Source organism: Cololabis saira, chromosome 17, assembly GCF_033807715.1.
Source record: "Cololabis saira isolate AMF1-May2022 chromosome 17, fColSai1.1, whole genome shotgun sequence".
NCBI classification, from domain to species: Eukaryota; Metazoa; Chordata; class Actinopteri; order Beloniformes; family Belonidae; genus Cololabis; species Cololabis saira.
Genome location: NC_084603.1, coordinates 29044575 through 29059338, shown reverse-complemented (window position 1 = coordinate 29059338; position 14764 = coordinate 29044575). Strand labels below are relative to the sequence as shown.

General features: G+C 38.5%; 1 protein-coding gene across 1 annotated transcript; it reads right to left on the bottom strand.

The window, feature by feature from the left end:
- Positions 1-290: 290 nt before the first annotated feature.
- On the bottom strand, positions 291-7638 carry cnrip1b (cannabinoid receptor interacting protein 1b). Its single transcript, XM_061744907.1, has 3 exons — positions 7357-7638; positions 4884-5028; positions 291-1767 (listed from the first exon to the last, which is right to left on the bottom strand). The coding sequence occupies exons 1-3, from the start codon at positions 7533-7535 to the stop codon at positions 1603-1605; spliced, it is 489 nt and encodes a 162-aa protein (XP_061600891.1). The 5' UTR covers positions 7536-7638; the 3' UTR covers positions 291-1602.
- Positions 7639-14764: the final 7126 nt, after the last annotated feature.

Sequence of the window (14764 nt, the reverse complement as noted above, 5' to 3'; positions counted from 1 at the left end):
ATAGTATTTATCCTATAGGCTACTACTGATGGTGATTGATTTTTATTGAATTACTATAAACAGCATCTCATTGATTCACATATAAAATACAAATCCTGATTGTTCTTTTTTCCCAAATGATCAAGTTTTCAGAAAGAAACAAAAACAAAGGACAAATAAAAATGTGTAACTTTTTAGGGTAATATTGCAAATATAAGAATGAAAAACGGACTACTGCCACGGAAAAAAACATTTTTTTATTTTAATAACAACATATTCAACAAATAAGACTTTCAAAAAAGGAATGTCCGTTTTAATTGAAAATGTTATAGCTATAACTATATATTTCAATGTCATTTATGTTGCTTTCTATTCTTGCATAGGTCAATTCAGGGTGTAAATCAATGTATTTTTTTTGTACTATCAAAATGTACACAATTTACAAAGGTTTAAAATATCTGTAGAAAAATAGTTTTTTTTTATTTATTGAACTTTAAAGAACAATTTATCCAAATGAAATAATAGAGAATAGAAAGGAACTTAAATAAATTAACAATTCATCACAAAAATTAGAAAAAACAGTCATTGGCTATGTCATCAACAATTAAAGCTGAGGGATGTTTCACATTAGTGATTTCTTCTCATCAAACACAGACATACATAGGTCCTTCAGAGGAGGCAGAGAGGACAAACATGTTGTAGACGGGGGCACAAATCCCCACTTCCTACCACAACCACTGACAATGTTCAAAATATTACCACAAAATAATAAAACAAAAAAGGATTTCATTCCAAAATCTTTTTTTTTTTCCCTTCATCATTAAAGGTGTGCGTGGTGGTTGAAAACTTGACAATAACATTTTAGATAATTGAATGCTTTAGAGGCACTGATTTGGAAAAGCTTCGCCCCAATGTCACTGCAAAATTATATTATAGTTAAAAATTATAAAATTATAGATGATATTTAGCCCTGATCTTTTAACCCAACATTTTTAATTATTAGCACCTTAAGATGGCATGGCAAGTCACTAAAGAAGACCATATGGAAAATACCTTACTCATCGACAGTTTGATTTAAACCTCAAAGACAGTGTTTAGAATAAAAAATGGAAAATTCTTCATTCTACTGGTTTTGGTAAATTTTAACATGGTACATTTTGCTTTATCTTATTCTCAGAAGTGACACAAAATGTACAAAAAAGACTTTGAAATAAATATTCCTGCATCTAGACACACTCTCAAAATATATACATGTAGACAAGCCACATTGGTACCACAGTTAATGTAAACCCAGGCATTTTTACACAGCTACAGTATATACGCACAAGTCTAACCACACTTGAAGATTACCAGACCCTGAGGGAAAAGAAGATATTTATCTCCTAATCTCAAATATTCCAAATTCTTCAAACACATAATTATCCCAACAGGTTAAATTTGTATGATTAACACTGTAAACACACAAAACCCCACGTAAAGATTCACAACATCACTGCACTTGTAGCACACTGACAGAGGAACAGATGCCATCTTTTACAGCACAGAAGTGGAAAAGTGTGTGTTTTCTTTTCAAAGAGTGGACGGAGAAAAGTTAAATCATATTGACTTGTCCATCCACGGCCATCAGATAAACATCTCCTTGTTGACCCACATGAGCGTACGCGTGTCGTTGGGTTTGCATTCATACTCGATGCTGTTGAAGCTGTTCCCCCACTGGCAGTGGTCCCTCTTATTGTAGTTGTAGTACTTCACTTGCCACACCGTCTCGAACATTCCTGCCTCTGTGAACTGAGAGCAGAAACCCACGTGCAGTTGTGCACACATGAACATGTAAATAGAGCATGTTTCAATGACCTGGCATGAAGAAAGGATGATAAAATATAAAGTGTGAACAGATGGGAACACACACACACACACACACACACCCTCAGAAACTCATGTCAACCCAGATTTGAACCTATGTGTAAAAGAATGTGAAGGTAAAGCTAAGACGACAGATGGACACACACACAAATATGCAAAGAGACACACCACAGGCTGCAGGGTGCGACTACACGGAGGGGGTGCACTCACACAGACACTCACAGAAACACGGAGTATGTAGGCACAGACTGCAGTTTATATGATTTTTTTTTTAAAACCACCTTCATATGAATTTAAATTCTTTTACATCAGATGTTTTCAGATCAGATACTGCAACATTCCCTTCCTCCAAGCATCTGTGCAGTGCTGCGAGCTGCTACTATTTTTGCTCAGTGAACTCTGGGAACCGAATTCGAGGCCGATGCTTAATCACAGACAGTGCGCATGTCATATCGGATGCATTTGGGGTGTTTCACATTAGTAACGATTAGTCATAGACATTTTAACTGTTTGCTGATGTGAAGAGGAAACTGCCAAGCTTAAATAGTCTGAATCAGTCACTTTAATGACAAGCTCTAACAGCTGAGACATCCATCACCCAGCCACTCCTGTGAAACTGTATCCTTGGAAACACATGTACTTATGAGGTTGCAGGGGGGAAAAAATAAATAAAGTATCCATGGAAACACTGGCACGATTGTAACCATGGTAACGTGAACACATCTGCTGAGACTGACATTCAGCCTTTGCCCCACAAATGATGGAGTGAAGATTTCAGAAACACACACAGAGTGATTGAAAGTGTCAGTGGGTGGACACGGATGCAGGAGACCATGAAGGAAGGGGTGACAGACACTCACAAGGGATAACAAGAAGCAGATGTTGGGCAATTTAATTAAGAGAAAAACACAAATCAGAGCAAGAATAACATAAATCAAAATCTCAACCCAAAGACTGCGATAGAAGGATGAGATGGGGAATATTGCATTTATATTTTTAATTGCTAACACATTTCACGTTTACAGATCAATAATCTCTCTGTCATGATCTGTCAGTTTTTTTGTCATACTTTATGGAGATATACTGTTTTGGTTAGCCAAGTCTTGGTTTTGTTATGTTTATTGCCTTAGTGTGCTTCATTTATGCTTTTATTTTTTAATCGGGTTTCCATCTGCACTTTGATTTGATTTACTGCCTTTATATGTATGATTTTCCTACACTGTTAATCCTCCGTCCGTGCATATACGTCATGTTACAGCTCTAAATGACTGGTTGAACACATTTATATGCTGTTGTGTTCAGCAGCATCACATGTAAACTACTGTAAGAATATCATAAATATAGATCAGGTCTCCTGTCAGGGACATGGTGGGCGAGAAGGGTATGAGAAAGAGTATTTATAAGAACATAATACTGTTAATAATGTCAGCTGACAAATGACAGGTGTCATGTACGAGCATAAAGCAGAACCTCCTGACCCTGATAAACTAGTGATGGTGTAAGTGTAGCTGGTTTCTGGGTTGATAACAGACCCCATTGCCACACAGGATTCTACATTTAAAACAATCTGAGGGAAGTAAATTATCAAGAAGTAAGCATTTTAGCTGAGAAACTCGGATTTTTGAAAAACGTACTTTAAGGATAAACCAATCAATATTAGGATTGGGTAACGGTCACAAAACTTGTTGATTGGTTATCCAAAAATTAAATCAATCCATGACATGATACATTTACTTTATATTTGTTGCTGATCGATGACTGACATATTTATAGATGTCACTTTTGTTTATGTTTAATTTCAGCCCTGAAATGTTATTTCATTCATTTGCAGCCACACAAATGATTTTATTCATGTTCAAATATCAGTTTCATTTTCAATTTAAAGAGTATTTTAGTAAGTGTTGTGCGGCTGTTGTGGTCTTCTGTCCCTGCTATCAGCAAAAACTATCCAAAGTAACTTCAAATTCTTGCTTGGTCATGTCTTGCAACAACTGTGTATCATTTGCAATAAGCTTGCTCTGAGTCACACGTCAACAGTGATGAAACTGGGTCACAGAGCTGCACCAGACGTCGTGTCAGAGACGGAAACAAGTCATGGAGGAGGAAACAGGACAGCGACCAAGCTAGAGAGTAACTGGAGTAACTGTGGACAACGTTGTTAAAGCACCTTGAACTCTCCATCTTTGTGCTGCTTTTTAAAAACAAATGTGTTTTATTTGAAATATAACATTTATTCATTTTGAATTTTGGTGAAAATGTGTTTATTTTTTGAAGCAAATAAACAACAGTTTGTCACATTTATTGCTGTGTTATTTTTTTAAATATAGGGGTTTTTCTTAAAGAAATTATTGTTTAGTGCGAGGAAGAAAATAATGTTGAAGTCATGCCTATCGTGTTTAGTCTCGACCACATGGTGAGGTATACAGTCAACTGATTCAACAACAGCATGGGACTGGTATCAGGATAAACTGATATGTAAACCCCCAGGCCTCAGTACCAACTCTGAAGATGACACACACAGTGGCCTTTCAGGGGATTGTTATCTTCTGATTTCTTACTCCAAATAATGGTCTTGATTTAAATTTTTCTATCTTTTTGGGACTTTATAAAGAATGTAACACAAAATAAATATTTCATTACCATTAAAAATCAATAGTACCTTATTGTTGGGTACTGTAAAATAGTGTAAACCTACTATTTATGTCCTTTCTGTATGAATTAGTAAATGAATTGATGTTACAAAGGCAAAGTGAGAGTACTGTCGTTGCCTGAAATATTTTTCTACCCTTTATTTAATTAAACTCATCTGCAGTGTTGTTCACTGTTGCTTAGTTAGACAGGTAAAAAAGGTCAGATCAAACAAAAGTTCACAATTACAGAAAAACATAATCTTTTTCACTATCATTAAGTTTTCCACTAAACTAAACGATTATTACGGTTATGATAGAGGTAATTCCTGGCAATAAAAGTATTTTCTAAATGCTTTACTTTTCCGTGCACCTGGCACAGGGTAACAGTAGTGTGTTACAGTGTGTCCGTACCTGTATGTTGATTTGAACGGGTTGCCTTTCTCCACTCTTCGTGTGTCCTACTCCTTCTGTATCATACAGGCCGGTGTAGACGGCAGACTGAGGATCTTTAGATTGCTGCTCCAAGGGAAAGGTCACTGCACCCACACTCATTGACCTGCAGGCAGGCACCCAACAAACCACACTTAGCTCAACAAACAGCATTCACCTCCAAAAATAAAGTCAAGACTGCTTCTCCAGACAGAAAGACACTGATAAATGTGTTGGTACCCTCCCATTAAAGAAGGAAAAACAAAAATGGTCACTGAAATATCAGAAGTAATCATAAACATAATTTAATGAAGAATGACCAATGAAAATCAGACATGGCTTTCAAATGGTGGTTCAACCAAATCATTTTTTTTTTAAGAGAAAAAACTGGTTTGGACAAAAATAATGAGAGCAATGACCCAATTAGTATTTTGTTGCAGAACCTTCTGAGGCAATCACTGCAAACACGGGATTTCTGTAAATCCCAATACGACTTTTGCACCTGTAGGCAGATATTGTGACTTATTTCTCATAATCAAACTGCTCCAGCTGCCTCAGGCTTGACGGGGTCCATGTTTCAGATATTTCCACAGATGTTCAATAGGATTTAGATCAGAGCTCACAGAAGGACACGTCAGATGTCCTGATGTTTTGTTCTGAGTTATTCTTGGATGTTTGTTGTTGTGTGTTGTGGGTCATTATCCTGTTGGAGGACCCGTGACCTGCAACTGACTATACTTTCTGATTCTGAGCAGCACATTTCACTCCAGAATTCCTTGTGAGCCTTGGGATTTCATTGTACCTGCACAGATTCAGGACACCCTGTACCAGACGCAGCAGAGAAACATGAATATAGGGCTGGTGTGATTTGGCAAAAAGCTCCAGTTTTGTCTCATCTATCCAAAGGACAGTCTTCCACAAGCTTTGTGGCTCGTCAATATGCATTTTGACACATTCCAGGTTGGATTTTTTCAGGATTTGCTTTCCTCCTCGGTTGTCTTCCACTAAGTCCACTTTGACTGAAACACGGATGGATGGTGCAACCTTGACTTTGGAGTTGACCTCAAACCTCTTTTAAAGTTGATCTGGGCTCTTTGATTACCATTCATATAATATATCTGGTCAACTTATCTTCAACTTTCCTGCTTGGAGATGGTCTTCTAGCCTTGACCTTTAACATGCCTGTCTAGAATTTTGTTTCTGATCCCCTCAGACGGCTCTTTCTTTAGCGCTCTCTGGTCCATGTTCAGTGTGGTGAACACCGTGATATCCAAAGGCAAAGTGATAACTTTTTCACCCTTTAACCAGTCACACTGACTGATTGCAAGACTGAAGACACCCATGGTACTCAATAGAGGACACAGCTCCGTTAAACATGTCACTGTGACCAAATTATTTTCAGTCTTTCAGGGTACAGGCTAATTTGTTAAGGCCTGCTTCATTAGTTGTTTTTCTTTTTTTTTTATTATTCTATTCAAAAGCAATGTCTGATTTTCATTTGTCACTTTTCAGTAACTTATTATTTATTATTTCATTATTCAGTTTCAAAATATTCCAGTGACCATGGTAGGTTTATTTTTATTTTATTTTATGGGTACAAGCAAATGCATCTGCATGTGTACAACAACCAGTTGATCAAAAGAAGCTTGAGCTGTGTTGTATTCCCTCATCTTCACTTCAGTAGTGCATCATCCCCCTCCGTGGCCTAGATTTACGTCAGACTGCCGTACAGGCGTGACAGTCACATATCTAATACAATCCCTCGTTTGCAGATGGCAGTACAACTGCATTATTACATAATCGTAAATTGTAAGCAAATCGCAAGAGAGCAGTGACGACGTGTAAAGGCTGGATTCCTAATCTGAGGATTTGACGTGCAGCCAATAGAGGTTTAATGCTGCCTTCACGTGCTGTACGAAAAGTCAATATAAACCTATACGAATGGCCCTTAAAATGCGCCCCTCCAGTTCAAGACACACATTTCCACATAATAGTAGCAGAAATAAAATGTCTTTCTGGATTTTAATTTTATAAAATAAATAAAATTGTTATGTAGAGGTTGTTTTAAGACCTAAATTACAACAACACACGAATGGAGCACGAAAGTCTGTTCCTGTCCTCTGCAGCAAATCTGCAAAGGTCAATGCGTTAGTCTCATCTTTGGTCCTACAGTTAACCATCAAGAAATACTGCTCTTACTGCTCCTTGTGTTTTTGCTAAAGGTAAAAACACAAACACAATATTTTATATAATATTTTGAGAGGGGAAAAAAACAACTAATATCTCCAAACATTTTGTAAACAGAGCATAGTAAAATACAATCCGACTAATGGCACTGTATTTCCTGTCGTTGCATCACAACAACAGGAAAGAACGTTAAATACACTCAGCCTACTTTTCAGAGGTTCCTCATTGAAAGCGAATAGATAAATGAGAGTATCCGTGGTCTACCTACGTGGCCTGGACAGCTCCGGGTTTAACGACCACCTCGATCTTGTACTTGGACCCGGTGAGCAGTTTGATGGTGCGGGTTTGTCCGAACCGGGCCCCGTCCGATTTGAAGTACACCGCCGTGTTGTTGGGGAGCATCTTCAATGAAATCCCGATTTTGACGACCTGGGGAACGTCGGACATGTTTCCATATAGCTAGTGTAACTCCGGGGACGAATGCCAGATGCGCGTCAAGGAGCCCTCCGGTCACAGAGAGACGCGCACAGAGCGACGCTCTCCTGCGCTCTGTAAATCGACGCAGGGCCTACGACGTAGGGTACGGCGTAGGCTCTGCGTTGGTGTAACGCGGAACCATAAATCAACCTTAATCCCGTCCAACCTGCAGCAGAGCTCTAATCCCCGACTATGCTCTCTCTCTCTGTCTCTCTCTCTCGGAGAATCTCTCCATCCCTCTCATTCACCAGTTCTCTCCACCCACCGTACACTCATACAAATATTGTGCTTGATCTACTTAAAAAAATTATTCAATTTTTTGCATGAGATTATTATGTAGATCAAGAAAGACTAGTTTTTGTTTAAACTACTTAATTTTTTGCATGTAAATAATACATTTTGCAAGTAGGCTACAGTCAATTTAATTGTGTTCAGTTTACTTTATTTATCAAAATTAAGTTGAATTTCCTTGCAGAAATTAAGTTGACTTTACTTGCAAATTAATTTTGTACATACTAAAAATTAAGTAGTTTATTTCTTGATCTACATAAAAATCTCATTTGAAAAAGTTGCCTTAATTTTTTTAAAGTAGATCAAGCAAGATATGTTTTACTGTGGTGTTCTACTTAAACAAATAACGCATGTTTCATCTAAACGTTGGTCAATCTGCCCAATAGATTAAAATTGTTAAAGGAAAGGTAAATACAACAAGATCATTGCTTGTTGTTTGTGTGTAAATGAAAAGATTGCCTGGGATTACATAAATACTGCTTGTTAAGGAAAAAATGCACAATGTCTTGTTTTTTGAACAAATGCAGATTAAATTCAAAACTAGATGTATTCATGTAAAGCAACACATTTTTAATATCACAGATTTACAGATCACAGATCTCCTGACGTGCCCCATCCCTCCCCCTCTCCTGAACCCCTCGCAAGGTAAACATTACCTGCTGCCTGTCCTTAAATGAATCAGTGTTGTTACTTTAAATACTCAAAGAAGCTTTAAGAGAATAAGGACAGAACACTGAGAACAGTCTGTAAGTACAGCCTTGGGCCAAGGTTAGCACCCAGTCTTTTAATACTAATATAGATGGTCCCTTAGGGCTTCACCTGCTGGAAGGGGCGCTACTCCAGTCCAAGCCTTCAAAGAATGAATAAATAAATATCACCTCCCCTCTGTAGCACATTATTCTATTGATGTGACTCTGAACCTGCACCATGCATTGCGGAGAGCAATACGTGACAAGTTATCGCTGTTCACCTCAGGTACCGGTACTGATAACATATCAATATTGTTATCATGGAAAGGTCGTCCAAGTTCTCACCGCTTTCAAAAAGAAGATACATTTAGGAGGTGGAAAATAAGTCCCATAAAGATATTTCATTCTGTCTGACATTAGAGGCCAGCTAAGTTGGAGTAAATTGTAAGTGTCATGGGTATGGTGAGGACACAAATGCAGCACAGGCAGACGGGATATCAGTCGGTAAAGACCTTTATTATTCACTGCAGTCTTTAACAGTTTATACAGTGGCAGGGTGAAAAGTCTTGGCTCAGCGTGATCTTCTGCAAGATCATCTGGTGTCGCTGACTGAAGGCAAAGCCAACAACAGATGGATTATCTAGCTGGCAGACAGGTCCAGTGGTGAGCTGTCTAGCCACAGAGCAGGTGTGTAACCAGGAGGGAATAGGAGAAACTCGTGGTTGAAGACAGAAGGCTGAGGTCCTATCCAGGGCAGGGACGAGGCACGCAGGTCGGGGACAGGTGACCAGTCCAGGGAAAACCGCTGGAAAGTCAGGCATAACACAAGAACAACCTGGCACTAAAGCAGAGACAGGAGTAAGCTTAAATGCAGCCAGGGCTGTCTCAGGTGTGGAGAGTTGGCCTGGCTATCAGGTAGAGTGGAGCAGAGACAGGTGATGAGCAGACTGTGACAGTAAGTTGCCTAATAATGCAACTGTAGAAACTGTGTAATTTTATAACTGCAGTTAAGTCTATTTTAGTTTAATAATTCATAATAAACTAGATAATTTATGTTATTTTGGACACATCAAGTCTGTCTGCTACAGCTACATATTTTGCTGCTATACAGTAAAAGTAAAACATCTCCTCTTAATCAGTTCTGGACACAAGCACTGAGAGAACATTTACAGAGGCTGCTGCTCAATAATGCAAGTTTAGCCTATTATTTGTGGTCTCTGATATCACTGCGCTGTATGTCGTCCTTATTAGATACCGAGCACTTACAGTGCGAAGGCCCTATTGTATCTGTAGGAAATCTTTTTTCTCGTATTTTTTATTTTTATTTTTCCGACGGAATGCAGGCCTTTTTGCCCCCCTAAACGTGCCCCAAAAGTCACCAAATTTTGCACGCAAGCCAGAATGGTTTGACATAAAGACTCGTGGGTTGTGTCATCGGACTCGGTTTTGAGTCCTTGACCTTCATTGGCATGAATTAGCCCTTCTTCTGATTGGTCGATATCTGATAGTTCCTACTTTCTGCCGTAACTTTTGAATGGTTTGATATAGAGAGTCGTGGGTGGTGTCATCCACTAACGCCATCGCCCTGTCATCGCCCTGAACATGTGAATGTCTTTGTTACTGTTTTTACAGTGCAATACTTCTCCCGGACTCTGTGCAATATTCCACTACATGTGTATATACTTTCATCTGTAAATAGAATCTCAGGTCTTCATTATTCAAAAGCACCTTAACCTTTTTTATATATTTTTATATTATTTATATCTCTTATATTGTTATATTTCTTATTGTTTGCACTATTGTTTCTTATTTGTCTTGCACTGGAGAGGTGATGCTGCTTTCAATCTCACTGTACCCAGGTACACTGACAATAAAGTATTTTATTCTATTCTATTCTATCCTATTCTATTCTATTCTAAATGTCCAGGCCTGAAGAATCTACATGCAAGTCATACAAGGGCTTCCAATGCAGCCTGAACGTGCACAAGGGTGCGAGGGCCTGTTCATGGCTGCTTGCAGCTTTAATTACTATTATTTTTACATGATATAGAACGACACGATGGACCTAATGCAGTAGTATAATAATAGATGAACTGCATGTTTGAATAGAGCTAAGTCAGGTAACCAGCAGCAGCACAGATGAGCTAGCGGAGGGTAGGAGACTTCAGTGCTTGCATGTTTCAGCAGCAGTCATCTTTCTAATGTCAATATGGACAAATGTAGACACATTTTGGGTGTAGTTCTATCAAATATTCACATCAGGTACACATGCAACTCCTCATCTGAAATATTGATGTCGATTTGTCCACACATGCAGCGATAAAAGTCTATTTCTTTGCTATCTCAGTAAAATGGTCAAATCTTGAAACATTTCTAAACCTCAATAGCAACAGAAAACAAGGTGTATTGTAATTTACACACAGAGCCCATTTTTCTTTATGGAATATTTTCACACTAAAGACAAAAGACGGAAGTGGTATCTTCAAGCTTCTAAAAACAGTATCTATAATTACAAGATGTGTTTTATATTTCTATTATCATGGTTAAAGTAGAACAATAAAATGAGAACATAACACATTTTTTGATTCATTTTGTGAGAGTTATCAGGACTTTCTAAATACTTGCATAAGACCTGAACAGGAACGCTGTTTTAGTTATTTCATTTAATTCTATTTTTATTTTGTAATATTTAGGGTGTGTTTCCACAATAAAATCTATTAAACTATCATAAGGCTATTGTTCACTCATGTTTGGGTGGTGTGAGCACAGGGAGGGGTGAGTGGGGGCCATACCATGATCTGGCCTTGGGCCACCAGAAGGGCTTGAGCCGGCTCTGGTACCCCCTTAAAGTTTCCGTATGATTTAAGAGGGTATATTGCAGTCAAGTGCTACTAATCATCACCATTTCATGAACTGATCATTAACGGGTGCGCAGACCTCTATAAAAGAAAGTATTTTAGCAGTTTGCTGGTCTGAAACATTCAGTCATGTGTTAACAACAATGCCAAGCGGGGAAACCTACGCCTGACATAAGTCTAACACTGGATTAACACAGTGGCATTGTCTCTGTTATGTGAGTTCATCTCCACAGACTTTAAATTGGGTGGCATCATCCATTGCTGTAATGAAATGTGGGTTGCGTGGGTTGTGTTGCCTCCGTCAGAAGTTGGATGAATTTCAATGTTTCCCGCTTTAACACAAGTCACCCAAACAATTTGTGGCTACACAGCGAGAGCCAAGCCAATGAAATCGTACTGATGCAGTCATTTTGAACACACACTGGAGGACAATGGAGGAAAAATTCAGCTTCATGCCATATCGCCATATACTTCTGAGGAACAGAATGCACCAAAAATGGTGGTTGACAGATGGCCCACGCAAAGCATAGACAATCCCATGCCATGAGTGTTGACCAGAAGCATCGGACACAAGGCTTCTCTGTGAACCCAGCGTAAAACAAGGTTATTAGAAACCTATTACCCAGCTACATGTATGAAGAAAATTAAACACGGCATTTAAGTTGAAAGAACTCATACAAAATGTTAAGCACAGTGGAGGAGAGGTGAAGATTTGGGGTTGGTCTGCAGGTTCTGGACATCTTGCCGTCATTGAGTCTATAACCTAAACAGAATTGAAATCTGCTGCAAGATCCACAGGTGTAATTTCCACTTTGTAATAAATAAAAAAATAAATCTTTGTTTATAAAGGGTTAATTATATATTGGAATAAAAAACACTTCCAATTTTGTAATTTATAACAATTTATTAATCATTATTTTTCTTATCAATATTTTTAATTAGTTTATTTAGCTGTTTCATTTTTTTAAAGAATTTTTGGGTTTTTATAAAACTTTTTGTCCTTATTTTGATTATGAGGTGGTACAAAAGTCTCAGAAATCTACGTATGAAATATGATACATCCCGCAGTATAGGGTTAATAATACAAAATGACAGACAGCTATTTCTCCTAAATATATTTGTGGCAGCTATATGAATATGTCCAGCTTATTTATTTTGTTGATTTTATGTCACTATTCCCAAAGTTTGTAGAAATGTAGGACATTAAGTAACTTTTTTTCTCTGTCAGAGGACCCGACTCTCTGTTCTGTACACTTTTCAAACCAAAGTTACACCCATGGCAAGATCTTAAGATGGCTTTGCATTAACTAATGCCCACAAAACTTAACCACAGCTGTGTTGTAAAGACAAATGGACCAAAATTCCTCCACAACAATGTGAGAGGCTGATAAAATCAAACAGGAAATGACCAGTTCAACATTTCTGTTAAATGAGGATCTACCAGTTGCTGAATGGGTGCTTAGTATTCCCCATGATTTTTGCTTTTTTGCGAAACAAGTAATGGCAAGTGAAAAAAGTTAGATGTTGTCGTTCATCTGAAGTTGTCTTTGCCTAATTCTATGACCAACAATGATCAGGTATTTTCTTTATTATGTAACAAATAATTAAAAGACTGGGTATTAAGTGTCTCACAACTATAAACCTCATTCAAATCTCCACAGACAGATTTATTGTGGAAAATTAGGTTAAAATAAAATACAGCTATCAAAAACAACAATAATGATGGCTTTATTACAGTTTTGAAATAAGAGAACATACTTTGGCCATGCAGGCTAACCTCACGGTTTTATGACAACACAGTTTCAGAGTCAGCTTGGACAAAGCCCACAAAGTAAATAAGAAAAGTGCCTAAACATAACCTAAAGGCATCTTTATTTTCCTTTCAGGTCAGTTTTTTTCACGATCACCAGAGAAGAATATAATGTAGTCTAATGAAAAACAGAACTTTTCAGTGTTTTGAATTCGGCGTGGCCAACACCTGTAATGGCGACGACTGGCCGGCAGAGGTCAGGCTTGGATCATTGCAGCAACAAATCATTTCAGTCGCCAAAATTGTAGCGAAAGTGTTTTTGTAGAGGAAGTTCAGTGTGATGAATGTAGTGCGGTGCTTCTCATCTACTACCAAGACTATTATTTGTTCTGAACAAAAGAGGGAAGGATATATGGAAGAGGGTCACGTGGCCGGCCGGTGCGCGTGGATGCAGCTGTTGCCAGTATGTGAGCGCGTGTTCGGTTTCGGGCGGAAACAGTTGGAGATCAAGTTGACAACTAATTACCAACTATCTCCGCTGCACATGACTCTGAAGCTTACATCCCACGACAAGAAGTAATGCTGAAGAAATGTTCAGTCACACCATTTAATGATGGACGTTTCAAACAGGCACAGTGAGATATTTATGTGTCTTTATAGAAGAGTTGGGAGTGATGAGACAAACGGAGCAACTTTATGTTGAAGTCCAAAGCTGATTCGCCACATGAGACTCTTCTCTTCCCAGGAGCAGTATTGTAAGAGTGGCAGTTGAAATATTTGGGCTATTTGATTTATTTCATCACATGGGCTCAGAACAACGATCACGAGTTGGAGGCACTGGGTAAAATCTGCGTCATCGGGACATTAATTATGCCTTTTGGCGTTCATTTACTTACCCTTCCTAAGCCTAATTGAGTATTATAGATACAGCCACTGCTGCAGTTGTGCATGTCAAGAACACCCAGTCTATGAATCAATCGTCAGACCGCTGGCACCGACGCGCCCTTCATTTCCATCTTCACGCGTAAAATGCAACTGCCGGTGTCATGCCAAAAAGTGATTGCCTGCCAGAATCTGATTTTTTCTTATTTCTGACCGCGGGAGCGCTGAAACGTCAGATTTTCAGATTATGAAGCTGAAGAATGAGATCAAGTCATATTTAGGCAGAAACAACTTTTCATTAACTGTATTTGGCCTTCAATCAATTTTTGGCAGGTGAAAATGCCTATTTTGTGTTGTAATGGTCCTTCAAAATAGTTAAAAGCAATCTAGTGTTTTACATAATGAAGCTCAAGAATGAGATCAAATCATATTTAGGTAGAAACAACCTTTCATTAACTGTATTTGGCCTTCAATCAATTTTTAGCAGGTAAAAAGACCCATTTTCAGGGGAGAAATCAGATTCTGGCAGGAAATCACTTTTTGGCACGACACCGGTATAGGGTGCTGCGCACTTTGACAGCAAGAATCCAGACGGCGAATGAGAGTGAGCTGGGGAAGAAATAGAGTGTGGGTGGGTGGGAGAGAACCCTCCCCCCCTAGAAATATCTCCATGGACCCACTCCTTCATAACCCAACTCACTCTCTCCAGCTTCGCGCATTTGGCCAAAA